A 22583-nucleotide genomic window follows, 5' to 3' on the forward strand; every position below is an offset into this window, starting at 1 on the left:
GCCGGAGCTGAGGTAAACCCCCAAAGCGTGTGAAGGGTAAACTTTGCACTGATTGGCTGCTTACGGACAGCGCCCTCCCAGGTGCGCCTCCTGATTGGCCGCTTTCGTTCAGCGGCTCGAGACGCAGTCCCATTGGCCGAACTCCCGCCGAAGGTTGCTAAGCAACCTCACAACCGCTGAGTGGGGGAGGAGACGCTCCCGTGAGGGGTGAGTCGGGGCTCCGCGGGGCGGACGGGCGGGGCTTCGGCTGGAAGTGCGGGAGAGGCGGGGGGGCCCGGAGGGAATCACGGCGGGGCGGGACGGCGGAGCGGGAAAAGGGGACCTTCCCTGCCCCAGAAAGAAGCGTTGCTGATTGGGTGCCCAGTCAGCCCCGCCCACCTCTAGGTGCTTGGTCCCGCCCCCTAGATGGAGCCCCGCCCCTTTCAGGACTCAAATATCGCGGTATCTCGACCGACAGCCCCGCCTCCCGATTCCCTCAGGGGGGTTAACTTTATGAAAAGAAGAAGCAAAAAAGGTTGCTTCTTTTACGGCTGTTGTGGATTTGTTTAGTCTTTTAAGCTTTAAATGGCCCCTGGGAGAAGGAAGGGCGGGGGCGAGCCTTTAATAAACAAAAACTCCTCACTCTCCCCCCTAAGTTATGGTACTTGAGGCAATTCAATATATACTGTATTTTTCCGTCTATAAGATCCCCCCATGTATAAGACGACCCGTATTTTTTGAGCCTAAAAGTAAGAAATATATATTTTAAACATTCCGTGTATCAGACGACCCTCAATTTTAAACTTAAAAAACTTGGGGGGGGGACATAGTCTTATACATGGAAAAATATGGGGGGGGGGGAGAGAGAGAGAGCAACTCACAAGTAAATAAATGATGTCTCTTCCCAAGTGATTCCAAAAGCACATATTAGACCCTTCCAGATTTTTAATTCAGTTAAAAATTGGATTTATTTGTATTCAAAGTTTCATTAAGTCACTCAACAGGTACTTGCAGGCAGCAGTAGGTGAAAGTGCTCTACACACTTGGCTACGTTTTTTTGTTTTTGCAGGAGCTATTATGGAAAACCCAGTAGCCTTCATGGATGGTAAGGATGTACCATGTTCCGCTTTCTCCTCTGAAGAAGCACCTGTGTCAGACGTGCCTGGGACATCGTTCAGGAGAGAATCAGATAGCCTTGAAGACTCGTAAGTGGTGATAACACAGAGTCTTCATGCTAACATGCTAGTCAAGTTTGGTTTCATTCTTCACTGACAGATAATATAGGCCCACATATGAACAGAACTAAGAGAAAGTTAATCCTTCACAACTTGCAGAGTTGGGACAAATAGCGGCACTAAAACTTTGTGTTGTTTGGAATGCAGTATTTCTGTTGCCAAAGTCCATTTTATTGTATATAGCCAAAGGCCTTTATAATGTATAACAGGGAATAAAAGAAAAACATTCATACAACATAACCTGTAGCAGTTGTAAACATAAAAGAAATGTACATCATTATATTTAAAATTGAAGTGCATTCATGTAGCTGGAACGGAGCTTCTTGGCTGCCAGCACAAATATGGCTCCCTGGTGTGTAATATATAGATGTTTATCCGCTTGGAGTTCAACTGTTGCTTCCTGTGCAGATCGACCTGGAAGCCAATTAAGAATATAAATTTCCATCTGGGCGTTGTATACAGGGGGGAAATCAGCAGATAGTGTGTGATGACATCTATATATACATTTGCAATCCATATGGAGAATTCCCTGATATCTCCCTTCTAAAATATGCTGAGGGCATCTGTTGGAATCTTAGTTCTGCAAAGGCCCTGCGAAGTTGTGGAAAGGTCAGAGTCTCAAGGTAACGGGGCCTTGAGTGATTGGTCTTAATTTGGGGGTACCAAGTAGAGTAATGGGCGGCAATGATGTATACTCTGTCTTGGTTGGCATCCTGATCAATAATCCAATTTCTAAGGTCCCGTGGGCTAAGGGCTAAGTAGTTCTCCATTTGAACATTATAAGCCCTAAGCTTATATTGGCACTTTTCTGCCCAGCCCCCTGTCCTTGGTTGCTCTCACCAGCAGAGCTTAGTAAGAGTACGATACTCGAAGGCATTTAGCATGCACCAGTATCTCAGATAGGCTAGATCCATTCTGGCTGCTAGCAAGGGGAGACACAGCTCAGCTCTAAGGTGGGCTGCTGGTGTCCTGCAGGGAAACCCTAAAATCTGCCTCATAAATTTATTTAAATCTATTTCAGATTTAACACCAGTTCCCCATATCTCAGCTCCATAGCGCATTTGGGCAATGATTTGAGAGACAAAGATTTTAATAGCTGGGTTGATTAGCTGCCTGCCCTTTGAATGGAATAACCTATATAGCTGCCCAGTAGAACGACCAGATATTAGCTTAATTGCTTCTGTTTGATGACTTCTTTTGCCAGTCAGAGTCTGTATGATGGTGCAAAATAAGGTGAGTAGAGGTCCGGAGAAGGGACTCTGTGTGCTAGGATGATTCTCTGCCAGCAGAAGGAGGTGCACCAACGTTGGCCCTTGCCTGCTTGGGTACAGAAGAAAACACAAGGGGAAGGGGAATTGTACCCTATGGACACATGTCCTGAGAGCCCAGTTCTCCTTTCCAAAGATCCTTTTTTAAAGCAAAGAGAAATTCCCACTTCACTGCTTAAGAGATCTCAGTGGAAGAGAGAAATTGCACCCTGTGAAATTATACTACAAAAATGTCAGCTATTGTTTGCTGCCAGAAAGATCCTGGAGGAGAGGAAATTGGGATCCAAAGCCACAGTCCATGACATCATATTTCAGCAACAAAGACTTGACTCCCTTTTGCCAAATGTGGGATTGTGGAGAGGCAGAATATACCCTGTAAATGTCATGTGTCCCCACTCATTTGTCCTGCATTTTACATATAGCTTCATGTAGTTGATAGATTCTTGTACTTAACACAGTTTAGAATGGGTTATTGTTTACTTGTGTTTTAACAAACTATAATTAGTCGACAGTTCTCATGTCTTTTTATATTCACCTTCAGTTGAAATTCACTTCTAACTCTCAAGCATTCTCCATACAATTGAAACTCTTTAAAAATTACTTTCAGCAAATTAACTGGTGATGTCTCTGGAGCCACAGCCGGTATTGACACCAAGCCTAAATCCATACATCGTGCCAAGATATGGTCAGGTGAAGTTGAGAATCTCTACAGATTTCAGCAAGCTGGATATAGGGATGAAATTGAATATAAACAAGTGAAGCATGTAGACATGGTAAGACTTCATAATTATGCAAGCATTTTGTAGTTTAGTGGCAAACATTCTGTCCTTTTAAAATATTGCATATAAATGTTTTCTGTGACCATAATTCATTTTTTTATATTTGTGTTCTCTGCCTGAACTGATTTGCCCCTGGGTACACCCTCAGAACAAGAAGAACAAGAAAGCTTTTAGGCTGTGTTAGGGGACCAGTAACCTTTCACTTGGAGTCTACCTCAAATGTCTTGTCCCATAGGAACCAATTTGGGAAGCTTCACTGGCTTATAAAAGCTATTGGTGTCTTTGTGAATCAGTAGCGGTTACTCAAATCACACCTCCATCTCAAGATGTATTTGCAGGTCTAGCAATCAGTGTACATTACCCTGATCCAACGGGATCAAGAGTTCATTGTCCATGTATACCAACCATGATTTCTTCCCATTCACAAAATTCATATCAGAAATGAGGTGGAGTAACAGCAATCCTATGCTTACTCAGAAATAAGTGTGATTGAGTTCAATATTCAATACTCCGTTCTCAGTTCTTAATTCAATATTCAATACTCCGATTCAGAGCAGACCCACTGTCATCAGTGGACATGACTTGTCCACTGATTTCAGCAGGTCTGCTCTAAGTATGGTGTATGGGGTGTTGGGGAGGGGTAGTACCTCTGGTGGGGGACATGTCATGCTCCTTCTGGGGTAGTTTGTCCACCTTTGGTCCCCACTCTGCACTCAACTCTTACCTGTGGCTCCTAGAAGCTGTCAGGATGTGACAGTGGCCACACCCTGGGAAACAGCTTCAACTGACTGGCTAAACCAGGAGGAAGCTGGTGGGTCTCCAACCCCCCTGATAAGTTAGGGTCTTCCCCTGTAGGCCAAGACAGGCTCTGGTGGATTGAGTAGCTGAGACTGATAGTGGGTTCAACGGTCAAGAAAGCGGTTTTTGCACATGCTATGGATGGAAGTGAGGAGTAGACAGGGCTCATGAATCTGGGAAGGGAGCTCATCTAGAAAAAGGAAAACTCTGAACCTAAACCTCTGCTCCGTTGCGGGATACCTTTGGCAGAAGAAAAGGCTAAGAAGTACACCCTGCAGAATTCTGGAGTCCATAAGACGGTTGGATGGTGCCTTGCATGCCTCCTTCCATCAGCACCTGCAGCCAAACTGGTGCCAAACGTCTTGCTTTGCTTTCCTCTGTACCCCGTCAGAGAGACTGAGAGGAGGGTCTTGTTGTCTGGGCAGCCCAGGACCTCCAGACACACTGCCCAGGCTTGTTCTTCAGGGAAGTCATTTCAGTGCTGCTGGCACAACAGTTTGACTTCTCACCCCCAGACGTGCACTCCATTGTCTCTTGAGACAGATGGATACCAATAACTCTGAGTAGGACTCAGTTGGATCCTACCCCAGGTGCAGAAATTCTGACTGTCATGATTTTGTGTGCATGTGGCGGGAACACACAAACCTGTTTCCCTGACTTTTGATTACTATTTGGTAGGGGCCACTGGGTGTCGTATGCAGGTCTCCACTTCGCCAACCAGATCACTTTTTGAGTCTCTCAGAGTGCAGAAGAAATGTATGATACATGAAATACATTGGCTGGAATTCAAGGAATTGCATAAGTAATTTCACATGCTCAAGAACACTTTGTACCAGCATTTTGTGAGCGTCAGCTCCTCTCCTTACACATAGCATGCCATTATTGAATCTGAAGGGACGTTCTGAAGCATTTGGAGGGTTTGATATATAAACTGGAAAGCCAAATATCCCAGCAAGCATGCCCAGCTCCTTGGGAGTGCTTAAAGTAGCTGTTTGGATCCTGGCCATGAGTACAGCTCAGAAGTGGCTCTTCATATCATTCAGCCATGAGAAATGGATTGTCTCTGCTTTTTAAACAACTGAATGGTTGATAGTTAGTTTCACAGTGTGTGGAGGTTCTGGTATCCTTGACTAATCAACAGGAATCACACACTTAACGGGGGAGGAGGAGAATTCTGGCATTACAGCTGCATTTCATGTACGCTCTGGCTACATACCATACATCTGGCATTTACCGGCTAAAGGATTGCCTGCACACCTTCCTGCCTGAGGAGCTGTTATGGTCATGCCCACTCCAGCAACAATGAAACCAGCTTGGACTGTAAAGAGGCAGTTATTAGGGTGCTCTGGTGCTGTTCATCCTCCTCAGGTTGAGCAGTGAAAATGTTTCCTCCCCAAACAGGCTTTCGCACCCTCCAGCATTTCATTTTGAAGAATTAATCCCTGTTAAGATTGTTTTTTCCAGGTGAGCATTACAGAGTCCTTTGTATTCACCCAATTCTGACAATAATGAGAATGAATGGGGCTGGACCTTTTAGCCTTCCAGCTTCTGACCCTTCAAAACTCCTAGGTTTTTTGAGAACCATCTTTCTGTGGCTTTCTGTGTTTTGGATTTCATAAAAGCTGTTACCCTGGGAAATACATATGTGCCAGAGAACACAGAGTTTCTCCCATTTTGTTTAGAGCAGATTTTCTTAGAGCAGATTTTAGCTCATTTATTCATAGAGGAACTGAGCACCCTAAATTTACCATTGAAAATATTTGAAAGTATCCTTTACTAATTGAGATGAATGACCTGCAAGTGGATGGTGCTCACAAGACTGGATAAAACAGTAAAATATTGTGGAACTGAAGATTTGTTTTTGTTCACTTTGGTTCTCTGTATCACTTTATTCTTTCTGAGAATCCATGACATATTTAAGGTCTCACAGAGGGAGGGAAACAGCTTCATTTTGTGGAGGAAGCACAAGTACAGAGATGAATCATAGAATCATAGAGTTGGAAGAGACCACAAGGGCCAAGCAGGAAACACCATCAGAGCACTCCTGACATATGGTTGTCAAGCCTCTGCTTAAATACCTCCAAAGTAGGAGACTCCACCACACTCCTTGGCAGCAAATTCCACTGTCGAACAGCTCTTACTGTCAGGAAGTTCTTCCTAATGTTTAGGTGGAATCTTCTTTCTTGTAGTTTGGATCCATTGCTCCGTGTCCGCTTCTCTGGGGCAGCAGAAAACAACCTTTCTCCCTCCTCTATATGACATCCTTTTATATATTTGAACATGGCTATCATATCACCCCTTAACCTCCTCTTCTCCAGGCTAAACATGCCCAGCTCCCTTAGCCGTTCCTCATAAGGCATCGTTTCCAGGCCTTTGACCATTTTGGTTGCCCTCCTCTGGACACGTTCCAGTTTGTCAGTGTCCTTCTTGAACTGTGGTGCCCAGAACTGGACACAGTACTCCAGGTGAGGTCTGACCAGAGCAGAATACAGTGGCACTATTACTTCCCTTGATCTAGATGTTATACTCCTATTGATGCAGCCCAGAATTGCATTGGCTTTTTTAGCTGCCGCGTCACACTGTTGGCTCATGTCAAGTTTGTGGTCAACCAAGACTCCTAGATCCTTTTCACATGTACTGCTCTCAAGCCAGGTGTCCCCCATCTTGTATTTGTGCCTCTCATTTGTTTTGCCCAAGTGCAATACTTTACATTTCCCCCTGTTAAAATTCATCTTGTTTGTTTTTGCCCAGTTCTCTAATCTGTCAAGGTCGTTTTGAAGTGTGATCCTGTCCTCTGGGGTGTTAGCCACCCCTCCCAGTTTGGTGTCATCTGCAAATTTGATCAGGATGCCCTTGAGTCCATCATCCAAGTCGTTGATAAAGATGTTGAATAAGACCGGGCCCAAGACAGAACCCTGTGGCACCCCACTAGTCACTCTTCTCCAGGATGAAGAGGAACCATTGATGAGCACCCTTTGGGTTCGGTCAGTCAGCCAGTTACAAATCCACTGAGTGGTAGCATAGTTAAGACCGCATTTTACCAGCTTCTTTACAAGAATATCATGGGGCACCTTGTCAAATGCCTTACTGAAATCAAGGTAGGCTACATCTACTGCGTTCCCTTCATCTACCAGGCTTGTAATTCTGTCAAAAAACGAGATCAGGTTAGTCTGACATGACTTATTTTTCAGAAATCCATGCTGACTATTGGTGATCACAGCATTCCTTTCTAGGTGCTCACAGACTGTTTGCTTAATGATCTGCTCCAGAATCTTCCCTGGTATTGATGTCAGACTGACTGGGCGGTAATTATTTGGGTCCTCTCTTTTCCCCTTTTTGAAAATAGGGACAACATTTGCCCTCCTCCAGTCTGCCGGGACTTCGCCTGTTCTCCAGGAATTCTCAAAGATGACTGCCAGTGGTTCTGAGATCACATCTGCCAGTTCTTTTAATACTCTTGGATGCAGTTCATCTGGCCCTGGAGACTTGAATACATCTAAACTAGCCAAGTATTCTTGTACTATCTCCTTAGTTATTCTGGGCTGTGTTTCCTCTGCTGAATCATTTGCTCCAAATTCTTCAGGTCGGGCATTGTTTTCTTTATCGGAGAAGACTGAGGCAAAGAAGGCATTGAGGAGTTCAGCCCTTTCTGTGTCCCCTGTTTGCATTTCACCATCTTCTCCTCTGAGTGACCCCACTGTTTCTTTGTTCTTCCTTTTGCTACGAACATACCCATAAAAGCCTTTTTTGTTGCTTTTAACCTCTCTAGCAAGCCTGAGTTCATTCTGTGCTTTAGCTTTTCTGACTTTGTGTCTACACGTGCTGGCTATTTGTTTGAATTCCTCTTTGGTGGTTTCCCCCCTTTTCCATTTTTTGTACACATCCTTTTTTAATCTTAACTCAGTTAAAAGTTCTTTAGATAGCCACCCTGGCTTCTTTAGGCACCTTCCATGTTTCCGTCTCATTGGTATTGCCTGAAGTTGTGCTTTTACTATCTCCCTCTTAACAAACTCCCAGCCATCATGAACTCCCTTTCCTTTTAGTATTGTTGTCCATGGGATCTCACCCAGCACTTCCCTAAGTTTTATGAAGTCGGCTTTCTTAAAGTCAAGAAATTGAGTCCTAGTATGCTTGGCTGCTCCTTTCCGCTGTATAGTAAACTTCAGAAGAGCATGATCACTCGCGCCTAATGATCCTTCCACTTCTACCCCACTAACCAGGTCATCAACATTGGTTAGGACCAGATCTAAAATGGCTGTTCCTCTTGTTGCTTCTCCCACTTTCTGGACAATGAAGTTGTCTGCAAGGCCAGAATCTGTTTGACCTTATGCTCTTGGCTGAGTTTGACATCCAACAAATATCCGGGTAATTGAAGTCCCCTCATTACTACTATCTCCCTTCCTTTTGCATGCTTGGCCATCTGTTCCAGGAAGGCATCATCTATGTCTTCCGTTTGGCTTGGGGATCTATAGTAAACTCCCACAATGAGGTCACTGTTATTCTTCTCTCCCTTAATTTTGACCCAAATGCTGTCACTTTGGCTTTGAGGTTCTAAATCTTGGATCTCTTCACAGGTATACACATCCCTGACATATAACACCACTCCTCCTCCTTTCTCGTCTGGTCTGTTTCTCTGAAATAGATTGTATCCCTCCATTATTACATTCCAATCGTGGGACTTATCCCACCAGGTTTCAGTGATGCCTATTATGTCATATTTAGTTTGCTGTACCAAGAGCTCAAGCTCATCTTATTTCCCATGCTTTGCGCATTAGTGTACAGACATTGAAGTCCATTAATCATTCCCCCGTGTCTCTTATTTAAGGATTTTTTCCTCCCACCACTAGATCTGCACGCTTTTTGCTCCATTTGGTCTATGACATTTGGATGATCATATGACATTTGGATGATGGTTATAGAGGTACAGAATTGGGGAGCATCAACTTAAACTATTCATCACAGATTACAATCTAGATATCTTATCAAATATACAAAATGTATTAATGAAACACAACCAGGACCTGCACCCAGCCAATTTGCCCATCATGCTGCACCATGGTTTGGTGTTCTCTCCGTAGGCCAAGCTTCTGACTCTTACGCTCCCCAACTCCTCTCTTCCTCCTGCACAAATAGGAGAAGGGTGTCAGTATTTACTGTTAGTTTTCACAAGCTGTTACTTGTCATTGCATACGAACTGGGGATCACAGCTTAATTAATCAATTAATTATACTGACCCCCAGGGCCCCAGCCCTTCATTGACTGGTCCCATATTACCTAGAGTATCACCATTTACATGGATGTATAGGGTGTTGGGGGAGAGGTTGTGCTCCTTCTGGCGCTGTTTGTCCCCCTTCGGTCCCCACCCTGCACTCGGCTCTCAACTGTGGCTCCTAGAAGCTGCCAACCTGCGACATTGGCCACACTCCAGGAAGCAGCTTTGAGTGGCCCCAGATGGAACACCTGAGCAACTGCCCCTCTCCTAACTCTGCATGCACTGCACTTATATGTCGTCGCTGATGGGTACCTTTTTGCATTGTGCCGGCTGTTTGAAAGACATGTGCATCCCACCCTCTTGTCCTTCTGCACACAGGTGGAAAGGTGGCCTGAAACTGGATTTGTGAAGAAGCTTCAGAGAAGGGACAATACTTTCTACTATTACAACAAAGAAAGAGAATGTGAAGACAAAGAAGTTCATAAAGTCAAAGTTTATGCTTACTGATTTTTGTTACGCCCCAGTGTTGTTGTTTTTCTAAAAGTAAAGTGCATTGAAATCCTAATTTTGTTGTTGTGAATAATCTGGAAAGCATTAAACAAGTTGTTTTAAAAGTAGCTTGATCACTTTTTAATTATCTCTCCAGTCTTTCTGCAAGAAAAGAAAAAGACCATCATTATTTTATTGAAACAATATAAAAAGACAGGTGAGAAACTGTAAAAGTGGGGTGAGATCCAGTTGGCTTTTGGGGCTCTGCAATCCTATGAGCCCCATTGATGGACTGTTGACTTGTTCAGGGTTCACACTGAGGCCTCGCAGATGTGTCTGGTTGCGGCTTTGCTTCCTGACTTTATTTAGTTAAACTCTGAAAGCTGGACCACATCAGCATCCCAGCCCCCTCCCCAACTAGGCTGCAGACACTGGCGTGGCAGGAGGAAAGAGGCCTGCAGCTCTGCAACCAAAGCAATACCCTGGTTGGTAACTAAATTTTCACAGGTGCTGCCCATTTCAACTGACCAAGGACTGGAGGGCCAGCACTATGGACTTAGTCCCACACATGCCAATGCCACAGTCACTCACTCACTCGCTCACTCCCCTTTCTCTCTGCCTTGGGCTGGTTTGTTACGTGGTCTAAGCAGCTGACAGGGAGGGCTTTGCCAAGTCCACTCTTGCTATTTTTATATTGTGGCAGAGAGGTTCGGAGAGCAAAGTACAAAATAGTGTGAGAGTGAGGATAGGGGTCCTTTACATCAGGGTCTAAGATGGGCACCACCTGAGCTGAGTTCTCCAGGTACCTACCTTTCTCTAATATATGGAACTTTGCTTTTGTTCTCCTCACTCCACTCACTGCAGTAAAGAAAGGGGTGACCTATTTTTCAGAGAGAATGGAACAGGGGCGTCAGTGTTGTCAACATGGAAACTGCCACAGCAAAACAGCTTTAATGTCAGGCTGCAAGATAAAATGTTACTGAAGAATGCCTGCATGTGTCAGCACTTGCAGGGGTCTCTGGGGCAACACAAGTTGTGCCGGAAAACAAAAGAAGAAGTTTAGTTAAACTTAATTGGTTAACAAGTTACGAGAAAGGACTGTCCTCCATTTTTATGGTAGCTGAAAGTAAGTTTGCAGCTGCATTGTTGGCTCCTATAAATGAGTCCTGGGTTTCTACTTTGAGCTCCAGCTGTATAGTACTGAATTGTTTGGCATATCAAATGATGCCTGCTGAATATAATGATGATGATGAGTCTTGGAATAAATAAAATATAAAACTTGGTTACATGGATATATAATGTAGCTTTATGGATTATGGCCTCAGTGTTCCTGCAGAATTGGAAGGAACACTCTGTCTCTACCATTCGGATATTAGCACTTCAGGGACGGCATGGAAAAAGGACAGGGAAGAGAAGAAGAGTTTCTCAGGGAAGTTCCATAGGCAAAGCACATGCACTTCATGCAGAAGGTGCCAGGTGTAGACGTCTCCAGCTAAATGAAACTCAGGCACCTGGGCTCAGAGTGACCCCTGCCCAGGACCTAGAGAGCCACTGTGAGTCAGAATGGTCAGGACTAAGCTAGACACAGCCGTGGCAGAGCCATAGGTTCTGCATGTGCAATCTAATAGCCTTATGTGCTGTTGAATCCTGAAGGTGAGACTGGTCAGTCCTGGACACCACAGTAAAAATATCATTAAGACATTAACAGAACATCTGGTCTATACCATGACTTCTGTCTTGCTTCAATTTTGTGTTGTGCCCTTTTGATAGAAGACGTATATCCTAGCCGCAATAAAACTTTTGCTGAATACAAATCACCTGGGGAGGCATCAGTCTGGCAGGATGTTGATTCAATTGATCATAACTGATAGATGTTTAGACTGTTCATGCAAGGATGGCTTGAGCCTCTGTAGAAGCAAAGGTCTCCGTCTGAGAGCCTGACCCCAAACTTGATTGTACCCCAGCTGGTGGGAGCCCCAGCCTTCTGCTGGTGGCTGGGTAGCCATGACCAGGTCATGGCCTGATCTCAAGTGGGCTGCAAGAGCAGCAATCCTGCCATACAATTATATGGTGAAAATAAAAAGAAATGGGTCTCCAAATGTATGTTTGTCTGAAAGGTGGCTCAGGGCCTGAAAACTGGATTTTCATTTCAGCCATGGACTCAGTTTCTCAGCCATAGTTGCTAATGTGCAATATGAAAATAATCTGAGTTCAGTTTAAAGCAGAGCTGGGCAGATGAAAAAGAGTGGGTGTAGTAATCGCACGGGCTATCCACCCCCCCCAACCAGTCTTCCAGACAGTGGCAGGACCTGGCAGGGAGAGGGATAGTTACGCAAGTCACAAACCAAATGGTAAGCTGCCACAACCCTCAAATGGGGTCCAAGAAGGAGAACCCCCAGACCTGTGTCACTGTACCATGATGCAGACAGAAATCCAACAGGTAGATGTACCAAGTGGTCAGGCACCGGTTTAGCTTCTCCGGCAAAAGTCCTTTTCCAAATTTATTGAAAAAGCTACTCAGAGAGTAAAAGCTTGCACATTTCTTAAAAGGTTACAAACAAGAAAATAAAAATGTTGCACAGTATCACTAACTAAAACATACTCAGAAAGTATCAGTAGTTCAAAGCATAGCAAGAAGTCACAAAGTCCATTCTTCTGGTCAAACGCCCTCAGGCGAACACCACGGCAAGGTAGTCTGCCATTTGCATCTGAATTACCCAAGCCTTTATCCTTGAGAAACCCCATGTGGAATACAGGTTTAGGAACCAATCATTTCTTTGGGTTAATTACCAAATTGCCAATGGCTGTATGATAAGACAATAACTCCTGATTGTCAGAAGACCCACACAGCTGAACTTTGTTTATTCTCAGAGACCTTGAGATCAAAAGAGCCCTCTTTCCATTCTCAGACTATTCTGACATATCCCAGGCTCCTGACATAGGCGCCGACTCCATGGGGCCTGAGGGGGCTCGAGCCCCCTCAAAATTTTTTTTGGGGGGGCTCAGCCCCCCCAATAATCTCGGGCGCCCTTCCAGCAGAGCACCGCCGCCATCCCCTGCCTCCTCCCCACCTGCTCCCTCGCCAGCCAGCCAGCCAGCCAGCCGCGCGCCCTAGTCTGAGAGCCCCAGCCGTCCCCCGCGAGATTAGGGAATCCCCGGGGGCGGGGGCTCCTGCCTCGCTGCTTCGTTTCAGCCCCCGCGAGAACAGGGGAATCCCGACTGGCCACACCCCCAGCCAATCGGCTGGCTGGGGGGCGTGGCTTGCCCTATTTGGGGCCGGAGCCACTTTATTTGTATATTCATGAGCTTATTTATTATTCATGAGCTTTCCCGGGCCCCCCCAATATTTTTTATAAGTCCGCGTCCCTGGCTCCTGATAGCCTTTTCACACCCAGTCCACATTCAGGCCCCCAGCTGCCAGAATCTGTAAATCAAATAATGTTAAGTTGTGGGCAAACATATCAGACGATACAGTGATTCTTCCAAAGCAGCTCTTTATTTGTAAGCTGGAACAGAACTGACTGAGGAGCTCAGTCAGCCTGCTAATATAGGGCTCCAGAACAATGTAACTGTTGCCATTTTCTAAAACTATCCAATCACTGAACGTCACTTTCGATCCTTCATTTGCATAACTATCTACAGTATCCCCCTGCTGGCCCAGGGTGAGAACTTCAGTACATAACAGATAACATCCCATCCTGCTTAGAGTCAGGAGGCAATTTGATTTACACTTCTAAAGACAGGGAGTTTTACAGTTAAAGAGACCAGATGCCCATTCCCCAGAATTCCACAGTTTCAACTCTCCCACAAAGCTTCACTCTTGTGTGAACCAAAGTTTCAACATACTGTACTAAGATTTCCCAACTTCACTACAGTGGGAGATTTTCAAAAATTGATTAGCAGCAACAAAATTTCTCTCCACCCTGTTAACTAAAATGAAAGTGTGGTGTGGGGCAAGGGAAGCTGAAGTGGATCTGTGTGAAAGGACTTGAGACAAATTATGGGCTGGACATTTTCTCAGAGGCTTCCTGTTTCCTTAATTCTAAGGGTACCAAAGTGTTCCGATGTCATGATACTAAGCCAAACAAACCTGAAATCATAAATATTATTAAAAAATAAGGCTCAATCATGGCAATTGTTCCATATGTGCTAAAAGTATTGCTTGCTCATCTATAGAATTTACTACACAAAACAATCAGATAAATGAGGACACTTTTATTGGGTGGTTTGAGACCACATTGTTAGGTAAATATTGATGGAATAGGAAAAATAATTGTGACTAGAAACAATTTTATTGAAAAGAAATGTTTTGTAATAATCAAATTAGAATTACCCTGGGATCCTTTGGGGAACAGTACTGGATCAAGCAGACTTGGGCTTCTGTCCAAAGTGCTAATTCCCCTGGCATCCTTCACATAGGGATGAGGAAACATGTTTGTTCCTTGTTTCGTCCCCAATCAGAATCTGCTCAGGGTTTTGCATTCTGGCCAACTAAACTAAAGTTGCCAGCTTGCCCAGAGCGCTGCTTTTCAAACTCTGGAAATCCTCCCCCCAAACCACATACGAATCTCCCCTTGCAAGGGAGCCTTTGTGGAGTTTTCTTGAGTGCACTCTCAATACATACATGCTGACTGCGCCAGTGTGAATTGAGTATATGCATTCCAGAAATGGTCATGCATTGCACACTGATTTCTCTTCTGAGGAGCTCGCAAGCATTTGCCATAGAACCCTTGCAAGTTGCAGATGATTTTGAGGTGAGCCCTCAATTCATGTTACCCTGCAGCAACTGAGAAGATACCTCAGAAATATACCCACAACCCATTAGAACTCTAGATTGCAGCAAAGGATGTCTCTCTTTCATGTAATCTTGCCTGCCATTATGGTCTGTCTTACTGAGGAACCCATTATGTCTTCCTACAGACCTTGGGGCTTCCGTGAAGCACAGCTTGAAAGGAGTTGCACTTGAATGTAGTCTACAATGTGCAGCATTTCTGTGGCAGATGCCCATGGGTTCCTCAGCAGACAAACTGATGTGGAACATGCTGTGAAGATAGAAACCACCAACTTGCAATATAAAAGACGCCTTTTATGTAACCCAATCAAAGGTGGAATGGGGCTCCAGCTAAGTGCTTGACGGATGAGCATATAGACCCCTGAACACAGACCCCAGCCTAGTCTCGTTCTCTCCATATGGTGGTGGCAGGGTCAGGTTTGGGCATGGAAATCTCAGGTTCAGATAGGGTGCTTCCAGACTGCCGTTATTTCCAGCTGGGATTCAATCAGGTTTTGGCAAATTTAGGTTAATTGGGAGCTCTTGTGCAATGAACCCATTTTTCCAAATCAGACTTTTTGTGATTAAAAAAAAGGATGAGAAAATGCACTGAAAACTGGGAGATGAGACTTGCTCATCTAACTTCTGCACAAACAAACCAGGATGAATGTTCATTAATGTTATTTAATCTTTCTGCAAACAAATGAGGATGAATGCTCAATAAAAAGGTTGGAAGCATCCCCAGGTATAAGAAGCTCCCTGCAGGATTGTAACCAAATCACAATCTTTTACTCCAAGCTATCTCGTAGTGTTTTCTTAAAAAGAGAGAGAGAGACTATAATGTTATTCTGAATTCTTTGCATTGAAGGTTAGATGCAAAAGTGTCAGTAACTGGAGAGTCCAGTACTTTGCCTCAGTTTGAACTACAGGGCTTACTGCTGCCGCCGAAGGGACTTTGCTGACCTGGACTATCCTTTCAGCCTTTAGCCCACTTAAGAAGCAGATAAAAAGAAAAAAGAGACAATTGACACTAACACTGAGCTACAATTACCTCAGTGATGTTTGGAAGGGTTTGAGAAGAAGGCGTGTTTACATTTCAAAACTGGTTTAACTGTCCTGGTTTCTCCCTATGGAATCCTGGGAACTGTAGTTCTGTGTTAGGCTTCAGGCTTGTCTAACAGAAGCAACAACCCCTTCAGAGACCTCACAAAAGAATGAGATCTGCAGATCAGCCCCAGACGGGTGAGCTTTCAAACAAGTCTGATAGACACTGCTAGTGAGGTAATCCGTGCCTCGGTTGCTCATTAGTAAAGTTTAGGTAACATAGTAGTTGTGCGGGTTTGCCAATATAATGGAGTTGAGGATGTGTCCATCAGACCACATGGCTCAGTAGAAATACAGCAAGTCATAAAATAAATACATTGTGATGGGTAGGTTGGAAGATTTCCTCTTCCAGAGTATTATATCCTGTTCAAACTGATTTTATGCATCATAAGACTGATCCCAAGAACCTTTGAGCAGAACCAACAGAGAGTGGTTACTTTGTGAATTATAGTTTTCAATGGTTAATATTTGGGGCTTATATTTTTTGCCTATGAATATTGCTTATCATGTGACAGCACATTGCCAACATGTAAACAAACACATCCATTCATTCATTAGGAATGCTTGCCCAATTTACATCCTTGGGGCTCAGCAGATACCACAAAGAACTGGCCCACTTCTGATTCAGAATTATCACATGAGATGATGAAAAGTTTGCTGAAGTGTTTGCTGAAGTCACAGACCAATGCCGTTTTCACCCACCTTCCCTTTCAATGGGTATATTTGGTACGTTCAACCCAAGCTGTTACTCTTTCATTTACTGACCTGTATGTAGCTAAGATAGAAATATAATGCATTTTACACTTATTAATGCACTGGTGTGCCAAACTCCTAGGAAATTCCATCACTGCACTGAGAGTTATTTCAGGAGCTGAATGCTCTGAATCATGTTTATTCATCATTGACAGAGCACTTTGAGATCCTCATAGTGTCTGCCTTGAAAAGGTCATGGCATGCTAATTTTCCTGGCTTTCAGTGCCAGCAATAAAAGCACATTTTTGGCTATCAATCCTCATCATCACCATTATCATAGCCATCCTATTGTTGCTCTTTGTTGGTAGGTGACAAATGAAAAAAACAACAACCACAAAGAGAAATGAAGAGCAAAGTCTCAGGTCCCCTGAAATAATTGAGAAAAGGAAAATATGCTAAGGAATTGCACTGGCACTCAAAAAGCATCAGGACATTTTAAAGAAAGAAAGGAGACAGCCTGCATGGGCTAACTTTGGTCTCATGTGATCTACCTATTCCTGTGCTGGAAAGCCAGTGGTCCGTGGCATGTGCAATATATTTTCAACGGAAGAGGGCATGATCAAGATCTCTTAAGCAGGGATGGGAAATCTGTGACCCTCCAGATATTGTAGGACTACAGCACTCATCATCCTGACTACCAGCCGTGCTGACTGGGACTGGTATATGAGATACGTTGCTGTCCGAATCCACCATTCTTTGCAAGAATCCCAGGAATCTAAAGCTGCTAGTCAACTGATCATGCATTAGGTAACATAAGGACTACCTTGTGTTCACCTCTGAGCAATATTCTTTTTTGCATAAGGCACTGTAGAACAATAGAAAATACTGTACAGGTCTAGATGGAACAAGGAGCCAGTGTAAAGAGCCACAAAGAGGTGTAAGAGGACAAGTGGGAACACTGAGCTGTGTTGCAGAAGAACAAAAACTGAAGGCTGAGAGGGAGAAATAGGGATGCAATACTACATTATTAGCTCTCAAGTCAGTGCTTTCCCCCACTAAATTAGTGGGTGGACCATCCCGACTTCTGGGCTTGCCCTCCATGGGGCCAGTCCCATGACATCATCAGTTGTGGGGCCTTCGTAATTCTGGTATGCATGTGTGCTGGGCCCAGGGGTAACCCATGCAACGTGGTCCAGGACCGGTCCAGAATCCGAAGGTTCCGCTAGTCATCAGTCCGACAGGGCCAAGGCAGGACACCAAGCAAGGACAGGTGCAGGATCTGGCATACAGCAATGTTGCTCCCGCAACCTGAGGCGGGGCCCGACAGCCTTTTATCTTTGTCGGGGTAGCGGCCGGTCCTCATCCCCCAGCAACTCACCTCCCTGTTTCGCCTGAAGGTGAGCACTCTTCCTGCGAGTACTCAGGCCTCTCCTTCTCTCAGACCTCAGTCTCTGCAGCTCGGGAGACGTCGGTGGGTTACTAGACTGAGGGGCCTCCTCAGCCTCCCCTGACCCAACTGGTAGTGGAGCAGCTGTAAGTGATGGCCCAGCTGGAGGCAACGAGGTCATTTCCACATCTGGAGCCAGGGCAGGCTCAGGCCCCTGACTCAGCCCAGCTGGTGCTTGTTGCAGGGGAACCTGTGCAGACTGGGGCTCTTCAGAATCAGGCCCCAGACTAGGTTCAGCTGCCGCCTGAGGCAAAGGATCTGGTGCAGACTGAGTCTCCTCTGGTTCCGAGTTTGAGTCCCAGGCCATCACAGCATGCTGCTTCCATTGGTGCCACGGGCATCTTTATCATGATTCATTTTTGCATTGTGCATGTATGCGCACCGTCATGAGGTCTGGGATTGTGTGCTAGTAGCCACCAAGAAACAGCAGGAACAGGTACAAACTCAGTGGGGAGGACAATGATTAATGTGAGGATCATTTGGTCCTTCAAAGAGGTCTGCCTGATTTTGCCCTCAGGCCTCAAGATATGTCACCACAAGATCAGAGCACTGGATTTCCTGGTTCCATTATGACTATGTACTCATATCCGTGCAACAGGAATTCTCTAATGTTTAGTGAATACAGATCTGCATGTGCTGATAGACCACCCTTGGAAAATATTGCAAATGCCCCCAAACTCAAATATGTTGATAATCATCTAAACTCTGTTGCATTGCCTGCAATAATGGGTCTTTTTAATTTTGCATATATAATTCATGTATAAAATACTTCTGACGCACAAATTATGCTCTAGTAACTTGATAACTTTCTGCCTTTTCAGAACATACAAACGATTCCTTGTGGGCCAAGCAACAGGGCTACTCCCCAACTCCTCCAGATTAAGAGCACTTGGGGCACGATGAGTCTGGAGAGATCCTCACAGAGATTTGAATCACGTGCTGGTTAAACACAGAAAACACCGCAATGTTTCATCTTTGGGTGTGCCAGGAACCTTTCACCAGTTTGACTTCACTTCCAGTCAAGGTGCACTGTTCTTTGCCCAGCAGTTTCATGACTGGGTGGTCAATATGAAATTAAGGGGTTCGTCAGACTTCAGAAACGCCACTTGAGTGAACAATGCTCTCAGCATGCGAAGGTGATGATGCTTGAGAGGCTAAGGAAGTGGATACCAGCACGAGAAATTTCTCACAAATTGTACTTTGGAATTACTCAGAGGTCAGGTACCATTCAGGGTCGCTCAGCTTCCAATAACTTTTTCAAGATGGGCTCTTTGATGTGTCAAGGCACCCACTAGAAGTGGCATCAGCTTTCCAAGCCAATAAGGCTGCTCCTATTTGCAAAATCTAAACCACTCAGCAGTTATAGGTGGTCAAGTCTCCTGTTGTCTCCTCTTCCCTCCCTCCCTCTTTTCCTTTTAAAAAATTATGGTTAAATCACAAAGCTACCAGGGGTCCAGTTTACTCCTGTTGCAATGATTTGGTAAGTGAAAATATCAAGCGCTCAAGCTAGCTGAGGTCAATTATATATCCCTAACAATTTATTAAAATACAGTAGAAGAAGAAGAGTTTGGATTTGATATCCTGCTTTATCACTACCCTAAGGAGTCTCAAAGCGGCTAACATTCTCCTTTCCCTTCCTCCCCCACAACAAACTCTCTGTGAGGTGAGTGGGGCTGAGAGACTTCAGAGAAGTGTGACTGGCCCAAGGTCACCCAGCAGCTGCAGGTGGAGGAGCGGAGACACGAACCCGGTTCCCCAGATTACGAGTCCTGGAATGAGTGCTGGAATATAGCATTTTGCTTGTATCATAAGTTCCATTTTGTTGTGGTTATACCACTTCGAAAGTACTGCAGTATATTCACCTCCCCATTTTTGTCATTTTTTAAAAAATGTATATCTGTGTCAAGAAAACAAACAAACAAACAAACAAATAATAAAAAAGTAAATTATACCCTTGCTGCGAGAGTTAACATTTTCATTTTGCAAACTTGCAACACTGGTTCTCTATATGTGTGGTGCTATTTTGAAAGGGGGTACATGCTCAAAAAACAATGCAATGCTGAGCATATCAGGTATTGACTCTCACTCTGGAAAAAGCTGAGCAAATGTCAACATTTTTTCACTCAGGCTTTCCCTAGCCCTTAAGGGCAGACCCTATTTTATGTGTTGGAATCCTTCCTCTTTTTCTTTACACTTTTATACTACTATATCATTGCTTTTATGTTGCTTTATATTGTACATCGTTAACAGATTTTTTAAAAAGTGTTTTATAAATGCTTAAAATGTTTATTATTTTACAAAGGTATTTGTATAACGCTTTCTTACAATATCAGGGATAAAACTGTTAGCACATCTGCAAAGCTAAGCAGAGTTTGGTATGGTTTCGAATTGGATGGGAGCACCGTGTGCTGAGATTCCTGCATTGCATTAAAAAAGTTATTACTTTTAGATCATTTTTCTTTCTGAGTAAACCCAGGTGCATATATTGTGTCTGTAGAGCCCATTTTCTCCAAACGAGATGCAGTTTGTATGCATGCGGATGGATGTGCAACAGTCAGGCAGCTAGCAGGTAGACAAACGGAATGAGTCTCCCAGGATGAAAAATCCTTCTTCTCGTTTCCTTTGAAAACTCTGCCAACGCGAAGGGGCTGCCCAGGTGGCACCTCGTTCCCCGCAAGCCGTGTTGCCCCCCGGAGGAAATCGGGACCCTGGGAGGCGGGCGGCTGTCCTTCTCCTCTCTCTTCGTCTCCGCGCTGCGGCGGACGGGGTTCCCGGAGCCCCGCCAGCTCCTTCCCCCGCGGAAAACCCCCGGTCCCGATTTGCAGCCAGGGGCGGGTCTGGCCCGCGTCGCCATTGGCGGAGCCCAGCCCGTGAGCTCACAGAGGAAGGCCGGGCTCGCGTTCAGGGCGGCTGCTGCTGCTGCTGCTCCTGCTGCTGGTTTGCGACACTTGGCGAGAGGAGGATTATCCGGCCCAGGGGGAAGCAGGAACTTGCCGCCGCCGCTCTCTCCGCAAAGGGGCTTCTTCTCCCGGGAGCCTCGCGCCAGGTAGGGGCGGCCGGGGGGAGGCGGCGGCGTTGGCGTTCCTTTGCGGAACGTTGTGTTGCCGTTTGCTGGGCGGCGGCGGGGGGGGGTGTCGCACGTGGTTCTCCCCCCTGGGAAGCCGAGAGGGAGCTGCAAATGTCTTCTTCCTTGAGCTCTCCCAAGCGCTGCAAGCCGCTCTTCCTTTCCCCGAAGAGTCCTGGCCGGCGCGGGGCGCGGAGGGTTGCCGAGTGCCGGCTGCAACTCAGGCCGCCGCCGCAGATCCCCGGGCAGAGAAGGGCTGCTCGGTCCTGGGCTGGCGGCGGCGGCGGCTGCTTTCCCGGGGGAGGGCAGAGGGACCTTCGCCTTCCTAGTGGATCGCAAGTGCTCGAGGGACAGCGAAAGTTTGTGGCGCTTTGGTTTAAAATGGAACAGGTCCTTTGAGAATCTGGGCCGCCGCCGGTATCCGGCTGTGAGAAAACCTGGTTTGAAACAGGGGAGGAGACGTAAGCCCCCCCCGCCCCCCCCCCCCGTGGCAGGATGTGTAGGAGCAGCCGGTCGCCTCTTCGTCGGTTGGCGTGGTGGCTCCCGCATCTCGTCGCCAGTGGATCTCTCTGGCTGGGTTCTTCGGTCGAACCAGGTGCAGTTTTTTGTTCTCAGTCCCGGGGTTTCTGTTCACGAGGTTAAACTGCCCCTACAGCTCTCCTGTCATTGTGCACATTTCCTCAAATATGTATATGTAAAATGACTTGCATGACATCTTTTCACAGTTCAAACCGTGCTCCAGGTGGCTTATGGCACCCCCAAAAATGTATAATTGCAACGTAACTAAAGCAGCCATAAATAAATTAAATGTTAAAAAAATACACAGCCAAACTGAGCTGTATAAATTGCAGGGTCTAAAATAAATATTCAAAATATTTAAACAGCAACGGCCTCCACCCACCAACAAAACCTTCTAAACAACCCCCCAGTGGAAGAGTCTGCTCAGCAGTCTCTGCCTCTGCAGCTGGAGTCAATCTGCCCCCCCCCCCAGGTGCTAGGCCTCCCTCCCAGTTCTGGCCACAGCCCCTGCACAGCTCCTGGGCTTGCCTCCAAGGAAGCCTGCCAGGGGCGGGAAGCAGGAGAGTGTCTGTTTGCGGACTGCAGCAGCGCTCTCTTGTCTGAGGGCTCCCTTTCCCATTCCGTAGGCAGAGGTGCTTCACCTGGAAAGGTGGCTCTTGCCTGTGACACCTGGCAAAGAAGAATTTGTATCTGCTGCGCTTGCAGTGCAATGAGGTGGCAGGATGCTGAGACAGGAGGATGGACTTGAGGGAGGTTGCTGCTGCATGTGGGAATGAAAGGGAAATGCTCCCAGCCGGAAGGAAGGTTCTGCAGCCTTGCCTTCTGCATGGGATGCTCTGGTTTTCTGTTTGCAGAGAGAGTTCGACACAAGGCAGCATTCGGAGCCATAACCCCGCTCTCTTTCTGCAGCCTGAAGTGGTAACAACAGCCCATTCTACTGCCTCTGAGTTAGGCCATTAGTCGGGCTCAGCCCCTTGGCCAGGGTTCCAGTCTCTCCCAGTCCTACCTGGAGATGTTAGAGATTGAACCCGGAACCTTTGGGATGCAGAGCAGCAGCTGCTGTGCCTCTGAGTTACATCCTTCCTGCACCTCTTCTGTGTGCATAAAACAGGCCAAAGAGAGGGCTTGAAGGGGGTGGGTGGGGCGGAGAATGAGAAGATTCACCTGTGCAATATAATCCTGAAATGGAGCGGCCCCTTGCTAGTTCTGCCCAGGAGCAGAACCA

The 22583-nt window shown here is 45.9% G+C and overlaps 1 protein-coding gene and 2 long non-coding RNA genes across 5 annotated transcripts; 2 read left to right on the forward strand and 1 right to left on the reverse strand.

Moving 5' to 3' along the window:
- Positions 1-185: 185 nt before the first annotated feature.
- Positions 186-9888, forward strand: MEIG1 (meiosis/spermiogenesis associated 1). Of its 3 annotated transcripts, none has more exons than XM_082240185.1 (4): positions 186-207; positions 1049-1184; positions 3090-3255; positions 9650-9888. In XM_082240185.1, the coding sequence occupies exons 2-4, from the start codon at positions 1057-1059 to the stop codon at positions 9776-9778; spliced, it is 423 nt and encodes a 140-aa protein (XP_082096311.1). In that variant the 5' UTR covers positions 186-207; positions 1049-1056; the 3' UTR covers positions 9779-9888. The 3 variants fall into 3 exon arrangements, with proteins under 3 accessions (XP_082096311.1, XP_082096309.1, XP_082096310.1); XM_082240183.1 differs by lacking the exon at positions 186-207 and adding an exon at positions 382-514; XM_082240184.1 differs by lacking the exon at positions 186-207 and adding an exon at positions 538-728.
- On the reverse strand, positions 8974-22477 carry LOC309541918. Its single transcript, XR_014224003.1, has 4 exons — positions 22365-22477; positions 10571-10640; positions 9776-9922; positions 8974-9180 (listed from the first exon to the last, which is right to left on the reverse strand). It is a non-coding gene; the product is annotated as an uncharacterized lncRNA (long non-coding RNA).
- Positions 17631-20336, forward strand: LOC309541924. Its single transcript, XR_014224009.1, has 2 exons — positions 17631-17725; positions 18597-20336. It is a non-coding gene; the product is annotated as an uncharacterized lncRNA (long non-coding RNA).
- Positions 22478-22583: the final 106 nt, after the last annotated feature.

This window comes from Podarcis vaucheri, assembly GCF_965113315.1.
Source record: "Podarcis vaucheri genome assembly, chromosome: 10".
Classification (NCBI taxonomy): Eukaryota; Metazoa; Chordata; class Lepidosauria; order Squamata; family Lacertidae; genus Podarcis; species Podarcis vaucheri.